An 18,103-nucleotide genomic window follows, 5' to 3' on the forward strand; every position below is an offset into this window, starting at 1 on the left:
CACCGTGATTATCACTGTAAGTTTTTTCCTATTTACTGGCGGATAAATATAAAGCGCGTTGTAGACTGAATTAATCGGCGGGAAATAAACTAAAAATTGGCGCCTTTCTGTCTTGACGGTATATTGAAGGATAATGCCCTTGGTCTGTTGGCTTTAAGATTGCCCTCATAATTTCACAGTTGCTCTCGAAGAGAACTGTTCGAATCTCGTTGAAGCCAGAATTTTTTCTGGTTTCTTTCTTTGCAATTGCAATTCACTGCGAGGATCATTTCTTCACTTTACAATCCGGTTTTATTAGCACTTAGAGTGACGTCTGGTACGAGCATTTCTTACACAAGAGATCCGGCAACAGACAGGCCAAGTAGTTTTATTCTTCGTTGCGTGGTCCCCTTCATCCAAACTGTGTTTGTAATTTTACAGTATGCACCCTCAAGGGACAGAAAACTATTTGCGGAATTTGGAGCCATCAGAGGTCCATCTGTTCAAACATTTTGTAAACTAGGAATCAGATGATTTTTTTCAAACAAGTAGGTTTTTCCAACATTAAAACAACTATAAACCACTGAATGCAATGGTCACACGACACATCTCCACGACCTGGCCAAGACCTATACCATCCCAGCTTTCCTGGGCGCCTTTTTCGGAAAACCCCTCCCCTGGGGGGGTAAAGAGGGAGGGGGCCAAAAAAAAGGGGGGACAAAAAAAAAAAAAAAAAAAAAAAAATTAAAACAACTCTTTATATCTCAACTCCGCCAGTACGGAGCCCCCACGAAACTCGCTGAGAAGCTTTGTCTTCAGAGTTTTCTTACATTTTATTCGACTTCATGTATTGTATTGTTCACTGAAAAACCTTTTTAGGAGTGTACAATAAAATTTTATTTTATCTTACCCCCCATTGGGTGCCCAAGCTCGAAAACATCACATCTCAGTAAAATGGTGTTGAGAGCAGTACTAAGCAAACCGTCCCTTAAGTCCTGGCTCAGTTTGCCGAGATCCCGGCAAGTCTGTTTAACACAGAAAAAGTGTTCTCGTGTAAACCGCCCCCCCCCCCCCCCCCCCAACAACACATTACGTAGGTTCCTGCTAAACCGGGCCAGCGCCTTCTCGCGATCAGGAGCGATTTAATTTTGCTTCAGACCAAAGCGATCCACCAGTTAATAGATATTTCTTTTCCACTTAGCCAGGGCCTCCCGAAACTCCAAAATAACGCACCAAACCGACCATCAATCATTTCGGCCGCAAACAGAAGCATTTTTTCCAACAGAAAACTCAATCAATCGATCAATTTATTAATGACGCGGGATGAGATTAGAGATTCTTAGTTGGAGTTCCTTAGAAACTGAATGCATGAGCCAGCCTAGCCCAATTAACTGGGCTGGCTTGTGTCTTTTCAGCGCTGAGTCCCCATTAGGGGGGGGGGGGGGGGGGTCAGAGTATCACCCGTATGCCATTAATTTTTAGCCTAAATATCCCGTATCCCATTAATTCCCATTAATATTAGTTCGATATCCCACAATCTCTTTTCTTAATATCCCGTATCCCTATCATTTTTCCCTGAAATATCCCGTATCCCTATAATTTTTTCACCAAATATCCCGTATACCTAAAACCCCTAATGGGGCCTCAGCGCTGTATCAGCCCTCATGTATTAGCCCGCGGGACGGACTGGATTATTGCTCGATTTTGGCGCGAACCCGGGCAAGCCCGGGCAAACAAGCCAAGCCAAGCTCTTGTTCCTGGAACTAGTCTTGTGATTGGCCAATGCAGTCAAATAAAATGGCGGCAGTGTGCAGCGTTCGTTCTCTCGTTTGTCTCCTTCAGGAAGGTGCTGGTCTTGAATCAGCGATCTAACCCTAAGGTTTACTGGCTTAGGCCGGTTCTTGCTCAGTTTCTGAGCAATAAACACAGCTATGTCCTCATTGCACGCGCTGGGTGTGTTTTTGGGGCTTTCTTTCACACACGGCAAGAGGACGGCTTCGGACAAGAAACCTTGGAAGGAAGGCAAATGAGTCTGGATCCAACACTGGAAAATGCAGCCGACTTTGACGTTGGAAATGATGCAAAGATTTTGGGGAATGCAGCCGTGAGTAAGTTCACTTTCTGTATTCAAGGGCTTGCCCTGCCTCCCTTCTTTTGCTCTTTCTTGCGTGGTTTGAAGGCGGTCGATGCATCGCTGTCCGAATCCAGTGAAATAGTAAAACGAACGATTTGCCGTGCAATCCTGCTTTCGCATCGCCTCGTGCGATTGCCTATGTGAGAGTAGTGAACATGGCAGTTCGCACATTTTTTATATTACATTTTATAGCTGTCCTCTACAACAGGCGCTTGGGGTAATCTGCAAAGAATATCAACGGTTGCCATAAATGTGGGGGAGGGGAGGGAAGGGGCACTCCATATACATAAACAGTATAGGTTTTTAATAGTACCGGTATGTTGCTGGACCTACGTGAACGATCGCTTGGCTCCATTATTTATAATGCTGAAATCTATTTCGTTTGATCATGAATTCACTCACTTTAGTGATTTGGCAAATACTATCTTCGGATAGGACAAGGTACAGTACCGCTCAAATGAAAGTTACTATTCGTCTCAGACGTCCGTGGACAAGGGCTTTTTTTCGGCCCGCTTCACGGACCGTTGGTTTTAGTCTGCGGTTCAAAAATTCTGGTCGCGTGGCAATGTTTTTGTGGCTCTGCGGTTTGCAAAACACTGATCACGTGATGCTATTTCGTTCAAAACAACCAAAATGGCATCACGTGATTAGTGTTTTGCCAACCGCAGAGCCACAAAAACATTACCACGCGACCAGAATTTTTGAACCGCAGACTAAAACCAACGGTCCGTGAAGCGGGCCGAAAAAAAGCCCTTGTCCACGGACGTCTGAGACGAATAGTACCACCACTCATCTCGTTTCTTGCGAGACGTGCCTTCAGTATGGAATATATTACTCGCAAAGAGGCCGTATTGTATCAAAGGAGGCCGGTGGAACGAGGCATCAAAAAATAGGAAAATTATATAGGTAGTTATTTATTTGATGTAGAGGTCTAACTGAAGAAAAGGTAGGTAGGACTACTTAAAATTATTTCTGAGGAATTGGATACCACCACCCCTCCCCCAGTGGAAATAAATAGTTTTTTCAGGGTAGTAATTTTCAGTTTCATTGAGATTCTCAGTTATTTTCATGGCAACTGACATTTGTGAAAGGCTTTTTATTAGAGCGTCTTAAGCACTTCCATGCACAAAAACTGTAATGTACACCAGGCTTGCTTAACAGATATCATGTGCTACCAAAACTTGTAGAATATCTGACATTACTAGTACAAAATTATTAACTTCAGATAGAATAAAGAAATTCAGCAATGTAACAATTGTTTTGATATATAGTTGTGTAGTTTTGTAATTATGCACTGAGACACTACAATGTCCTTGGAACTCTATAAGAGCGACTGTGAGGTTTGAAAGTAATGATCCTTGTTACTTTGAGATTTAGCAGTCTTTCCTGAAAGGATAAATGATAACTGTATTTATACAGTCAACTCTCTCTTAACGGACACCTCTATAAGACGGACACCTCTGTAAGACAGACACCTGGTGCTGGTTCAGTGTTTGCTTACAATCATAAAATTGTTGCTCCTTTTTTTTTGGGGGGGGGGGGGAGAGGGAGGGTTGCTATGAGAACTTTATAGTACATCAGTATGGAATGTTTTGGATCATTTCTCAGACCTACTGAGCATGGAAAAGGAGACATCTAATTTGAAAGTCTGCAGTCACCAGAAGCATGTCTGTTTTCTTCTATTAACATCAAATTTATTACTGTCCCATAACAATATACACTCTTAGAATTTAATTTGCCACACAGAAAATAAGTTGCACATGCGCAATAAATAATTCACCTGCAATAACATATAACATTAAAGGAGCTATGTCATTATGCTTCTTATTTTTTTATAGATAATATTACTTTCCAGTTGAAGAAAACTCCAATATAATAGTTTTCTAACTGACATAGCTCCTTTAACTTGCATTTATTATTTTAACTCTTAAATAATAATTGTAATTATATTTACTTTTAACCAGCTGAGCTTAAAGATACCTTAAAATTCTTGAAAAGTTTCAAAAACGCTGAAAAAACCCTTGGACTGGGATCAAAATTAATATTATTCCTGTCTAAGAGTTGGAATTTTTTTTAAATTGTACACCAAGATAGCTTAAATAAATAGATATGATGTTTACCAAGCCAAATATATACAACCTCTTCTTGAAGAAAATTATCTGCCATAAAATTGTGAAGCAAACCTTTTATAACTTATGCATAATGTTTAAATTTTTAAACACTGAAACATATAATTGAGCATATAATTATTTTACCCAAATCCTAGCCTGCTGAAGCTAGTCGTCCCAAAAAATGGGCGAAAATTATTTCTTAACTTGTCACTTTCATTTTGCATTACAGGTTGGATAACTAAAAAGTAAAAATTTAATGTGGTTATATTATTTTTTGCAAAGAAGTCAGGGCCATGCATTGTACAGTCGTAAGACACGCTTGTCAGTAAAGAACTTTAGCTACAGTACTATAATGAGAAACAAGCTCCCATGGCCATCATGTTCTATGATAGTATAATAAACAGGTGCACATGCGTATATCAAATCACAAAAACCGTCATGGTCAGTGTGACATTTAAAGGGGCTAGGTCAAAGTATAAACTGGTCCTAGTAAGGGAGTTACATTAATTTTGTGAATTATAAGCTCTAAATGTTAAATAGCCAGAGCAACATCTACCTTGGCAAAATCACAACCGAAAACAGACAAAGATGGTTTCTGCACATTTCACAAAACTGCGTAAACATTTATATACGAACTGAGGTAATCATAACAAAGTCTGTCCGATGTTTTTCAAATGCAATCTATTTTTAATCCTCTCCAATTTTGCCCAGTCATGCCCCTTTTTGGCTTTTCTGTGTTTCTTTTAACTTCTTCAGCCGTCACTGTGAGCTTTGGCTAATGACGAATCACTCAGTGCTGAAAATGCGTGACCTAGACCCTTTAAGTGTGCAAAATTTTTGAAAGTTTGAAAGTCTGAAAAACGTAGGATTAGAATGGAAATATTGCTGCTGATGGCATGAAACCTCTAATCTCATTATTTTAAAATTATTATTTAAGTTAGAATTCGAATTCTTAAAACTGGAGCAAATATTACTGTAACTTGAAAAACATGCCCCATAAAATACTAATAAAAAGTTTTTTTGTAAGACCGACCACTTTGTGATGACTCCTTTGTGCTTTAAACAAGATAACTTAAGTTTTAAAGCGGAACAGACCCAATGCATTTTGTCAAATTTCTCAAACACTTGTGATCAACAGTTTTCCAAACTGTGGCCCCTGATTTTAGCCTACAGTTGAATCCTGATAACTTGAACCCTTAATAACTCGAACCTCCCGCTAACTCAAACCTTTTTTGATTCCCCTTCAGGTCATTTTCTTACTAATTGTACCCTCGCTAACTCGAACTCTGATAATTCGAACCGTTTTCGATTTCCCTTGAAGCTTTGAGTTATCAGGATTCAACTGTATTAGCTGAGGCTGGTTTCTGCCTATGCTCGTTTACCAGCTGCTGTTGGGAAAAGGGACTGTCGCTCCTCCCCAAGTCTCTTCTCCAGTACAAATGAACCCTTTTAGACATGAGAGCTGAGCATAGTTTGTGCCAGTCCTTACTTGATGCATAATGGTAGTGTCCTTTTGAAAAGTTAAACCATTGTCAGCTGGTAATTATGCACAGGATCTGCGAAGCTCTACAAACCTACATGTATACTCTACCCTCTAATTTGATCAAACTTGACTGTTCCATTATACTCAATAGTGTTGACCATTTATGCAGTTGCAGTTATGCGAGCATCACTCTTTCTGTGGGTCTTGCAAAACTCATTGATTCTTTTGCATGCTAACTGTGTCATTTCTTCTGGAATTGTCAGCACAACACGGAAGTAATTTGGATACTGAAAGCACTAAAATAAAAATAAAAACGAGAAAACATGAAACTATTGCAACTACAAGTTAAAATAACATGGACATTTTGCGCACCCACGTCCTGCCTTATAATGAAAACCCTGCATCATCTCCTAAAGCAATAATTTTACACCCGCTTTGAGTGTTACCTGCATAGCGGCTTTCTATAGATATCCATCTTGTGATTGTGCTAAACGATGTAACACGAATCAAAATCTGCCAATCACAGCCCACTAGCATGACCTTCTGAACTTGTGGGCTTATTTCCATGAAACAAACAATGGTATGTACAGTTACCTTTCCTGGCAGGCAAAATACTGATTGCTCTGATATCAGTTTCTCGGTGAAGTCCAAGTCATCCACAATGCCATCTAACTTGGAAATGTCAATACCAACCTTAGAGAACAAAAAATAATATTGAAATTCAAAATTCATTCAATTTTATATGTTAATTTTATTCAATAAATTGCTCAAGTTTGAATTGAATGAAAGCTCGAGTATCTGTTGTACATGCATATCATAGGTCTGCAATGCGTGTAGAGAGTTGAACTCACCATCATGTACATCGCTCCACATGGCATAATGGGTTTGAGCTCTGGAATTTTAAGCAGTGCGTCATAGCATATTTCTGCATTTTTCTGTGGAGGAAATAAAAGCATTCAAATGTATACATATCCCACTGTACTCAACATGCTTTTAGCTGTGGGCTGGTTAGTGCATTCCAAACTAATGCTCTTTATAAGTGTAGTTGATTATGATGCAAAATTCAACTCTTCCCTTGCAATCCCTTCCCTCTACAAACAGCTGAAAGTAATTTTTTTCATCTCTCACTGACCAATTTGTGCCTCAAGAATTCTAGATTGATTACCTTATTACATGAAATTTTCGCTACACGTTAATTTCGCGATAATTTTTTTGAGGTGCACATATTTCGCAACATTTAAATTTCGCGATTTTGCGAAAATTTTGTATTTTGAATCACTTTAATTTCGCGTTTTTGAGTGAGACACAATTTACATTTTCTTGGCAATATATTTTGACATGCCTTATAAAATTATATAAAATGACTTCATCGAAGGAACAATAACGTCAAAATTAACTAAAACGCAGGGGGGACTTTATCTCGGCAATACCACAACAAAGCAGTTCCACAATGCACAAGTGAGCATTGACGACAACATCCATAATGATACTGACAATGCGAGTCACTTAATATCGCATCATGTAGCGCGACACAGCGCGCACTTATAGATTTTTTTTAGAATTGCGAAATTCGTGAAATTAAAGTGTTGCGAAAATTTCATGTAATAAGGTATTATGTTTTTTTTTCATTATGATTTGTACTAACCTGAATGACCTTCATAGAGTTGTCAAAGAAGTCTTGTGGTGTGTTAGCTAAGATCTCTGGCAAAGCTCCTTGGATGAGTGTGTTGGGACCCAGGATTTGTTGTGATAGAGCTGTTAGTCCAGGTCTCACCTGTAGTAAGCAATTTTATAAATTCAGAAAAAAAAAATGCTGACAGATTAACCTTAAATGTGCATATTTCAAATTTAATATGCGAGTTTGGGACTCTGTGAATTGTCATGTAAATTGTTTGCATTTGCCATTTCTCTCTGTCATCCTTCCAGGCAAACAAGAAAGAAACATAGGAACATGGTCTGTATATGTATAATTTATACAGTTGAAAACAAAAATCTGAAAAGTTCCAAATCTATGTAAATTCAAGTTACTGCAGTTGTGAAAAAAATTTGGACTTCGTTGAAGAAACTTACCTCACTTGCAAATGCTTCATTTTTGTCATAGATAAGAACCCATCCCAGTCGCCAACCAGGCACAAGATACCTAATGGTAAGTTAGTTATATATGATGTCAGCCTATACAGTCATAACAATGTAAAAATATTTAGCGATCCTGTTCTGCCACCTGTCACTGACTCCAGTTTACCTACTGACAACCTTTATGTCACACACTAAATTAAACGCACCAGTATCTATCTGTCTGTCTGTCTACAGGTCTGTCTATTTACCTTAAAATGTTCACCACAAAAATGATCCTAGGCTGTGTTGACAAATTGCACAAATATCTCTGCCTGTTTTTTTTTTTTTCAATTTTCTCAGTCTACACAATTCTATTTCAAAAGAAAATTCTTATACAATTATTTCAGCAATTTACCTTTTTGAAATTGCACCGCAAGTTAAGATGGGGACATTCTCTGACAACTGGGCAAGAGGATAAAACTTGAAACCAGGAAACACCTACAGAAATAAATAAAACAAATTGTGCAGACAGTGTTAATGTTCGCTCATCTACAGTTTGTTATGTTTGCCTTTTTCAGTAAAAAAATAAAATAAAGTATGGCATACTCACAGCATACTCATACACTTCATCAGCAACAATGGGAATCATGTATTTTTCAGCCACTGCAAAGAAATAAATAAAATAATAAATAAGATAAAAAATAATTATTAAGAAACAATATTACAAGTTGAGTGGCAACTAAACAGTAGGACATTAAACTGCGTGCTGGTAAGGTAAGGAACGTTTGTGTTTGAGCCTTAAGTGCATGGCCCATTATGATCAGGCCGGAGCTTATCCTGGTTTCTGTAGAATGAAGTGACTTGGAGTATTTCTACTCCCCCCTGGATGGGATGCTAGTCCATTGCAGGGTTACCCCAAGCAGAAAATTTGGTGGTGCCTATAATATTTTATACACCTGGGTGGAGAGGGGCACTTAATTGAGAGTAAAGTGTCTTGCCCAAGAACACAATACAGTGACCCCAGCCAGGGCTCAGACCGCTCAATCCAGGGTCCAGTGCATTAGCCATTAGGCCACCATACCTGCCATAAACTGCATGACTGCAAAAATTAAGTTGATTTTTGTACCTTCCAGGATGGCCTCCAGATGTTCTTTGGAATAAACTGAGCCACAAGGGTTAGAAGGATTGTTCACAACTATGGCTTTGGTTCGGTCGTCAATCAGTGATTCAAGGTGATCTATGTCAATCTCCCAGGATCTTTCAGGCTAAATGGGCATTTGCAAAAAAAAATATTTTATACCACAGTTGTATACCTTGAAATACAAGCAGGCAGTTTAAATATTGAAATTTAGTTTTCTCAACAGATGTAATGTTAACTTAATCAAAAAGTTCATTATTTATAAGGACTTAGTATTTTATATAAATTATGAAATTTTTTCAACTTTTTGCCCAGAATAAGTTTGTTTTCTTTTGTGGAGTTTTTGTCGCCACTTATATAACCTTTGGTATGGTATTACGATATAAGGCTTTATATGTTTGTACTGTTGTTGAACAATGTTTGCAATAATAAACTTTAATTGTGAACCTTTCATTGTCACTGTTGTTGAGTGTGTTGTGAAGGGCTTCAGAGTCTTCGATATTTATGCAATGTGAGACTAGTACTAATGTGTGCATGCGTATAGTGTATATTAAATTTATCCACCTGGAGCATTTCTTAATTCCAGTTGGAATCTCACCCATAATCTGCCACCTAGGGATGGTGAAAAGTTGTTCAAAATACACATGTCACAAATTTTAGTTAAATAGTCTCACCGTCTCAAATTTTCTCCCAGCAACGTCTCAAAGTCTGAATTTCTTTTACAAGACTACAGAGAGTTTTGGGCTCACTGAAGAATTTTTCTTAGTCTTGCAGAGTCTCATATTTACCATTCACCATCCCTACTGTAAAACTGGCACGATCACAGGATGGATAATAGTGGGATCCTGCATCACATGCCACTGCAACTAAACAAAAACTGCTTTTAACAAAATTGTTGAACACTGTTTTATGCCTTACCAAGAGGTTGTAATGTCTGACTTCATGACCTCGTGAAATGCTCAGTGTCTGGTAAATAGAGAATCCTGGTTTGGGAAGAAGAACATTGTCTCCGGGATTGAGAAGGACGTCAAGAGCTAGCTCCAAAGCACCAGAACACCCACATGCCAAAACAACATCCTGAAGAAATTTGAGTTGAAAATAAATCAATTAATAATTATTAAGAATTAATAAGTAAAGAGATCTATAGAAATCTAGTTGAGGTCATAATGAATATCCAATCTTTACCTTGTAAGTTATTGGAGATAATGGAAAGGTATGTTCTGCAGCAATAGCTTCTCGTGTTTTGACATAACCTACAATGCAAATGACATTTTTGTTAATAAGATATACCAAGTCATGTGTGAACATATAGTTTCCAGGAATAGGCCATTTCCATGATACCCTTTGCCTCTGTTTCAAAACGAGTCTATGTGCGAAACCATTCAAATGAAAATGAGTTCGATTTGCATGAAAATGGACCTCTAGGTGAAACTCATTAATTTTTCATATGAATGGTTTTCTCCGTAGACTCGTTTTGAAACAGAGGAAAAGAGTAACTCGGAAATGGCCTATTAAATATAGATTTTTCAACGATAATTAAGTGTAATGTTGAATTAAATTAGAAATAATAAAAACTGTTTTTGCTAGCTTTTAACAGAATTTCATACATGTAACAACGATTGTGCAATTCCAGGAACTATCCATACAGGGTGCCCAAAGGTATTATTTTATGTAATAAATCTTGGGTGCCCAGCTCTAAGACGTTTTTATGATAGCAAAGTTAAACAATTAAGTCGTCACCTTTGGCACCCAAGCTCCGCTAGAGCACAGCTCTGCAATCCCGAGAAAAGTTGTGGGAAATTCTAAGCGGGGGATGGGTGGGGCTTCAAACAAATACATCTGTGAAAGGGGTATGGACATTTTCAATAATAACCCCTTTTTTAAAAAAAATTTTAAAAGGCTAAATTCTATACTGAAGTAAAAGAGAAAGTAGATTGTGATAACCTGTTGAAGGAGCATATCCATTATGTTTTGACTCCTTTACACACTTCACAACAGCATCAATCATCTCATTACAAGGTTCCAAGTTTCCAAACACTGATGGGTCGCCTAAAAATGAAAAAAAATTTTTACAGAATTATACCTCTGTGGCTAGATTATTTCAATTTCATTTTTGATACAAGTTATCATAATTTAATAAAAATGTTTCCTACATTCTGATGCATGGGCAGCACCACAGAGAGCAGATCGAGGGAAAATATGCAACCACCATTGTCAAAATATGTCATTCTACAAATTATGGTACCAGCATGTATCACTACTGTAGACTACATCCAAATTGAACCCCATGTAAGCGAATGGGATGCAAATGGTCTAACTACTTAGCCTGCTGGACTCTGGATCGAGCAGTCTGGGTACATTAAGCCCTGGCCGGGCCAGGGTCATTGCATTGTGTTCCTGGGCAAAACGTTTTACTCTAATATATATAAGTGCCTCTCTCCACCCAGGAGTTTGGCAAATTTAATTCTGGGGTAACCCTGTGACGGCTGGTATCCCATCCAGAGAGGCCCGTAGTAGAAATTTACTGCTATGGAAACCAGGGTTAACCAGACTGGTGGTATAGGACACCTGGCCCAAATATGCAGACTTCAACATTGGGCCAGGTGGTCCCGTATCGTAAAGAAGGATTTTGTTAACAGTGCTTTGGTTGTACAAAGTACATTTGTGAACTTTCAGCTAATTGGATCACATATCACTCACCTATAGACAGAGCAATCATCTCCTTTTCAGGGTTTGGTGTTATCTTCATTCTGTCTACAATGGATCTGATGGGGTTGAATGTTGTTTTGGCTGTAACAGAGGCAGGAATGTGCCATCTCTTTCTCTTTGCAGTTGACATAATTTACCTTCAAAAGATAAAAGCAGTCCTTGTGATGAATTTTTACAATTAATAACAAGACTTGGTCCCTCAAAGAAAAACTTTCAGTGCCCAAATAGTTGCGTGTTTTCTCTCAGCAAAAAGAAGTTCACTTCAACAGGTTCAAAAGTTCACATCTCCAACAAATATTTTTAAATTTCTAACAAATATATCTTCCTGCCTACTGTGGAAAATTGAATATGTACAATTCAATTCATGTTCAACTTCAAATAATCCACTCCTTATTTATAACACCCCCCCCCCCCCTCCTCCCCAACCCTGAGCTTCGCGAGGCCCTGCGAGTCACGTATTACTAGTAGAATTAATTTGATCCAACCATGCTTCTTTCTTCAAGGTTTGTTGATCGTCATCATAATTATTATTGATGGTAGTGAGAAATGCAGTGTTAGGTTTTGTACTTCAAGTCAGAGATTACCAGTTGTTAAAAGGTGAAGGGTCCAAAGAATGCCTAGGAATTTTGATTATTCTTGTCAGTTAAGAATTATCACTATAGTCGTTAGTCTTGGATAATTTCCTAATTCTTAGAAATTGAAAACATGCAGATGCAGAAATTATGAATTTTTAAGTTATTTCTCTCCGCTAAAAAGATATGATTTTTTTGTGTGGAGAGAAACAACAGCCTGGTGTAGAAGATTCTTGAAAGCACATAAAATTGTTGCTATAGTTAATTTTAAACCACGCACTATATGTGCAGAAATTAATGATGCAATCGACAAGAATGTAAACAACAACGAACAAATGGCTCTCTTTAATTTGCGTTTATAGGTCTTTAAAAGAAAATGTGAATAAACTTCTCACATTCTATATGTTCTATCAAGACGATGGTTTCTATATAAATATTTTTTTAAACTTCTCCATACAACATGGAAATTTTTGGGAGCAGTCATGTTCGAATCCAGTATTAAACCTTACACGGTTGTTTAGACACGTGGCATTTTATTTAACGTCTCTGAAAAATATGAAGTTTTAACACGAAACTGAATCAATCATGAATAAAAGGAAAACGAAAAAGTGGAACTAATGTGAGTAGTGTTTGCATGTCGATCGATAATTCGAACAACAATGATAATGATGTCAACACTCGACGCGTATTTTTCGCTTCAACCTGTCTAGCGCCAGTGTACAAAAAATATGTTCATTTTTATCACCTGAAGGGCAAAAACTGTACATCTTTCAACTTGCTAGCTCGATAATACAGTTAAGTATAGAAGTATAACTCGGCTTCACGGTTGAACTGTGGTTAAATCGCTGTGTCATATGCCTAATTTCCGATCGAAGACGTAATTTCCTTCTACATACATATTCGGTCTTTATACGAATATTATACCATTGCGTCAAATAATTTTCCGGACGAGCAGAAATTTTCTTCAGTACCTCTGGTACTTCTTGTGGCAAAGAGAGAGCATTTCTTCTTTGCGAGAAGTATCGAAGGAAATTTCAGTTTGCAGAATTTACAAATACAAAGATCGTAGATATGATACGCGCCCCGTTACCAGTGATCCATTGGTCGTATTTATCAAGATGACAAAATCTGTTTGTTGCTTTAAGTCACATAAAAGAATGAAATACAAAGTCTTTAGGTCTATACGTTGACCAAACGTTTCTGGCAAAGGAATATTGCTAAAAAAAAAATTACATCGCGAAATATGCGTCCGTCCGAACATGATGTTAACGTTGACTTCGCGGTGGAAATAACCACAACAACATGGCGCGGCGGCCATCGAAGTGCACATGAATTACAGCGGATTTTAACGTCAACTTAATTCGGTTTAACTTACGAAACTCATTAAATATCACTTTTAACATTACTGTCGTATTTTTGGAGCTGAAAAGTATGAGAAAAATGCTAATCCGGCCGTCAAAACTTTCAAAATAATTCTCAAGCTAAACGAAGAATTGTCTCTTCAACAAAGGTCTATTTTGGCGTGAAAATTTGTGCAGACTTTAATGTGACTGAATTCTAGCATTTGTTAAAAGAATAACAATGTAATTAGTGGTAAAAAATTTAAGAATTTTCACGGGCAGCGCGATCAGAAAACGGATGCGTTCTGGATAAATTTGTTTTTGTTTGCGAGCGCCGTGGTCATGGAATAATCTAGCAAACAACCCCCAAAAACCGAAACTTGGCTTAAAATATCAAGTTTTACTGTGTTGACTATAGAAATACTTACCTTGGTGTTGAATTTGGAGTGTCACTGATCCCAAAATTTGACGAAAACTACGGAAAATCAGCAACACAATCCTAAACCGCCGTCACTGCGTTCGTTCTTTTTGGCTGGCCACATGTAAAATTTATCACTTTATACTACACCTGATCTGATTGGCCAATCAGCTGTCACACCCCCAGTACACCCCTTGTCCTCCCAGGTTATCAACCAATGAAATCAAAGAACTTCGCGATGTTGCGGTTTTCGAAATTTATTTCTCGCACTGCTTTGATATGGATAAAATATTAAAATATTTTAAAACAATTCTTTCTTATCTTTAGACGTACTTTCAGCCATATTTTTATCAACTCACAATTTGCAGGATGCAATGAAGTCAGAAAACACTAGATAAATTAAACTTTGTAGCGTGACCTTCTTTTCGCAATACATTCACTCGAACCAGGAATTTTGAAATGTTGAAACTATTTTCATGGGCTGGGCCTAGAGGGGGGGAGCAGGGCGAGCCCCACGGAGGGAGAAGGGCGGGGCAGGAGGTGTGGAGGAACACGGGAGAGGAGGGGAGGACGGCGGACGCACACACGACCAGTGCGAGGACCCGAGCCCGTGAGCGGAGGGGGGAGCGGCGAGCACTGCAGGAAAGCAGGAGCACAACTATAAAAGCCTAGCTGGGCCAAATCTCGCGGTGTTAGAATCGCTTTACCATTTATCTTGAAATGAAATCATCATTTTAAAATCCATACAGTGCGCAGTTTCGTCCACATTTTTTATTATTATTATTTTTAATTATACTTACCCAGCATTGAAACTATGGATTTGTTTTAAAATCAGTGGCACTTAGGAATAAAATATATTGAAACTCTGTCAATGTTGGGTCAAATATCGTACATATCTTCGGTATCTACTGAATTAATAAAGGAAATATCAAAATTATTTTTTTTGTTTAATGGCTAAAACAAAGTTGACAAGTCAGTTATAATTCTGTCATTGTGAAATGTTGAAAAAAAAATCATTGTATACGTAATACCCGTCTGAGGCGTGCAAGACCGTACATTGATGTTGAAATCTCTTGATCAGATTTGTACATTACTGTTTTGGTTTCTATTGCTGCCCTTTAGATAACAATGTATCAATTCTAATAAGTTTTTAGACAATAAAAAAACACCCAGTCGTTTACAATGAAAACTTGACTAGTATCGTAAAGCTTTTTCTGCATAGTTGATCGTGAAAACTCAACAGAAAAATGGAAATAATAATGCCATCAACATATTCTCTTGCGTCAACCCAGCCTGAGACCACTGATTAGTTTTAATCCCTTTTCCAGACAGCTTTCTAGACATAACACAAAAGTCAGTTCATTTCATTTTCTGGGGGGAATGTTTGTTATGCAATCCTTTTGAATCTACTGACTTTCCGAGGTTAGTCGTGCGGTTTGATGAACTGAAAATATCATTCAGGACGGGTGGAAAAAGATTTAGCGAAGTAGAAATTTTTAAAAAGTTGGTAGAGAGCTGATACAGAATTGTACGAAGAAGACCAGGGGTGCACTCCCCTATATGGCCTATACGGGGAAGTGCCGCTGGATAGGGTATGGTTTTTGACTCCTCCAGGCCCTGAACAGGGTATATAATTTCAAGCTCCTCGTCCTAAACAGGGCCTGAACTTGTCCTAAACAGGGTATGGCTTCAAGACTGTCGTCGAGTATTTACATTGTTTTCGCTTTCGCTTCAATAAAAGGGCATTATTTTATTTGGTGGGATCGGTGTTCGTATTAGTATTACAATGCGTCGAACATGGCGCATGGGACGCAATCACAATAAAGCGTAAATGGTTGTCGATGTTGTCTTTTGTCCTAAATAGGGTCTTAAAATAGGGGGTGTTGTCCTACACAGGGTCAGGGTTTCAACCCCCCGCGGTACCCCTAAACATAGGTCAAGTTTTATAAGGATCGTTCTCCATCATTACGTAATATCGATACAGTCTTGCTCACTGCATGATGTCTACAAATTTTGTTTCGATAGTCACGGAATGATTCTACCCGTCCATTGTTCAAAATAAATTTTAAATTAAATTCAAGATGTTTGAAAGTACAATTTAGCGTTAATGTTTAGCAATATGTTTCCAACGGGAAGGACTTTTTGTTAACACGAGTAGTATGCGCGCGGGAGTGAGCACACGAGACGTCATTTGATCCGTTTGTCTCGACGGTCGGAAATCGTGGTAATATGTCCCGAAGAGTACCGAAAAAAGAAGCTCTCGCGCGGGGGGGGGGGGGGGGGAGGGGGGAGAGGAGGGGAGTACAATCAAGCTAAGAACGTGTTTGAATATCGCAGAGAAATTCCGCCATGAAAAATTTTAGCCGCCTGAAAAGCGGTATCTTCCATATGTACATCCTCGGGGACCCCGAGGCAGTTAGTCGGAGCGACGGGCAGCTTATCGGAACCCGAAATTCCCGTCGTCCTGATGAGCTGCCCGTAGTCCTGACTTGCTGCCCCTGGGTCTCCGAGGATCGTCCACTCACTGATGTCTCATACAAGTCATAGAATCCTAGTCAGTTTATGCCCGTCTAGTAAAATTTCTTCTATTGGATTCCATTTTATTGATTTAATGGTCAGTTTAATATTAACGATTAAATATCTTTTTTGTCGAAACAACTTCGTAATGGGCTCCTGATTCCGTGCAAATTGTGTCGTCGCAATTTTGTTGCGAAACTAAAAAAATTTAATTTATTGTAGTGTTGCCGCTGTTGTTGCGGAAAGGCTCTTCTTTAAGTAACACTTGGAATGATGCAACATTATAAAATGATACAATTATTAGACATGTAACCACCTTCTTGCAATGTCTGTGAAATGCCTAAGTTAGTCCGGGTTAGAAACTACATCATGTAAGGACTCTCGTAACTGAGCTACAGTCAACACCTCCGTAAAGCGGACTGGTTGGAAGGCTAGTGCTGGCCTCATTTTATTTGGTCAACGGTCTTTCACTGAAACGTCTTTAAGGCGATCACACCTCTAAGGCGGACAGCTAGAGTTGGTCCCGAGTGTGTATTGCTGAGCTAGAGATGTTGACTGCACTCTCGCATTTTGCAGCCTTTTTTATCGCTACTTTAAGGTGGCTGAATACAGTTTTACGTGCCTCAAAGGCGCGCGCTACGGTTTTATGCTTCACGTCATTATTGCTCGCGAGGCCTAAAATGGCACAAGCAACTCTAAACAGAAACGAAAAAGGATCCCATCTGTTTTACCACGCTTTACCAAATTTGTATACAAAAGAAAACATTAAAATATTTTCAGATAGGTTTCGAAACCTGGGACGGAAAACAATACGACAAAAAGTGTGGATAAACAACCGACAGAGAAGTTCTAATTCTCTCTTTCATTATCGCTTGCGACGCATAGCGTCATATTAGCGCGCGCACGCACGCGCAATTTGATTCGCTTCGGAGGTCGTAAAAGCCAGATTTTGATCCAGATTTTCTCGAAAACCTACCATACAACCTATTATGAAACTTTCACAATTAAATTTAAGGGGTGAACCACGTCCACGGACAAAATTTTGAAAAAATCTGTAAGGCAGATTTTCAGCTATTTTAAAAATCGGCAAAATATCACATTTTCCTATTCTGCGAAAAATCTGTCTTACAGATTTTTATATATTATATTTAACAAATATACCATGAGCGCGCGTTATAGTTATAGTAGCTATAGCGCACGTTATAGTTATAGTAGCTATTGCGCGCGTTATAGCAGCTATAGCGCACGTTATAGCAGCTATAGCGCGCGCTATAGTTATAGCAGCTATCGCGCGCGCTATAGTTATAGTAGCTATAGAGCGCGCTATAGTTATAATAGCTATAGCAGGCGCTATAGTTATAGTAGCTATAGCGCGCGCTATAGTTAGAAGCTATAGCGCGCACTATAGTTATACTAGCTACAGCGCGCAATATAGTTATAGTAGCTATAGCGCGCTATAGTTAGAAGCTATAGCGCACGCTATAGTTATAGTAGCTATAGCGCACGCTATAGTTATAGTAGCTATAGCGCGCGCTATAGTTAGAAGCTATAGCGCGCACTATAGTTATAGTTCTATAGCGCGCACTATAGTTATAGTAGCTATAGCGCGCGCTATAGTTATAGCAGCTATAGCTGAGAAGCGCTATA

At 38.6% G+C, this 18,103-nt stretch overlaps 1 protein-coding gene and 1 long non-coding RNA gene across 2 annotated transcripts; one reads left to right on the top strand and one right to left on the bottom strand.

Moving 5' to 3' along the window:
* Nucleotides 1–3,193: 3,193 nt before the first annotated feature.
* LOC144649196 (tyrosine aminotransferase-like) lies at nucleotides 3,194–14,058 on the bottom strand. Its single transcript, XM_078508654.1, has 13 exons — nucleotides 13,950–14,058; nucleotides 11,601–11,746; nucleotides 10,845–10,949; nucleotides 10,086–10,153; nucleotides 9,819–9,977; nucleotides 8,889–9,027; nucleotides 8,373–8,425; nucleotides 8,178–8,260; nucleotides 7,778–7,847; nucleotides 7,353–7,481; nucleotides 6,559–6,642; nucleotides 6,302–6,400; nucleotides 3,194–6,003 (listed from the first exon to the last, which is right to left on the bottom strand). The coding sequence occupies exons 2-13, from the start codon at nucleotides 11,737–11,739 to the stop codon at nucleotides 5,869–5,871; spliced, it is 1,263 nt and encodes a 420-aa protein (XP_078364780.1). The 5' UTR covers nucleotides 11,740–11,746; nucleotides 13,950–14,058; the 3' UTR covers nucleotides 3,194–5,868.
* Nucleotides 7,362–9,825, top strand: LOC144649197 (uncharacterized). The gene is made up of 3 exons (XR_013569854.1): nucleotides 7,362–7,853; nucleotides 8,896–8,994; nucleotides 9,667–9,825. It is a non-coding gene; the product is annotated as an uncharacterized LOC144649197 (long non-coding RNA).
* Nucleotides 14,059–18,103: the final 4,045 nt, after the last annotated feature.

Source organism: Oculina patagonica, chromosome 4 (assembly GCF_052425735.1).
Source record: "Oculina patagonica isolate OP01 chromosome 4, crgOcupat, whole genome shotgun sequence".
Classification (NCBI taxonomy): Eukaryota; Metazoa; Cnidaria; class Anthozoa; order Scleractinia; family Oculinidae; genus Oculina; species Oculina patagonica.

Bases quoted from the DNA above. Each gene is read 5' to 3' on its own strand.
- LOC144649196 (XM_078508654.1), bottom strand. From the start codon at position 11,739: ATGTCAACTGCAAAGAGAAAGAGATGGCACATTCCTGCCTCTGTTACA. The intron at 8,426-8,888 runs GTACAAAAATCA...ATTTCTTTGCAG, and splicing joins TCTGGAGGCCATCCTGGAAG to TGGCTGAAAAATACATGATT. The intron at 6,401-6,558 runs GTGAGTTCAACT...TTGTTCTCTAAG, and splicing joins GTGGAGCGATGTACATGATG to GTTGGTATTGACATTTCCAA.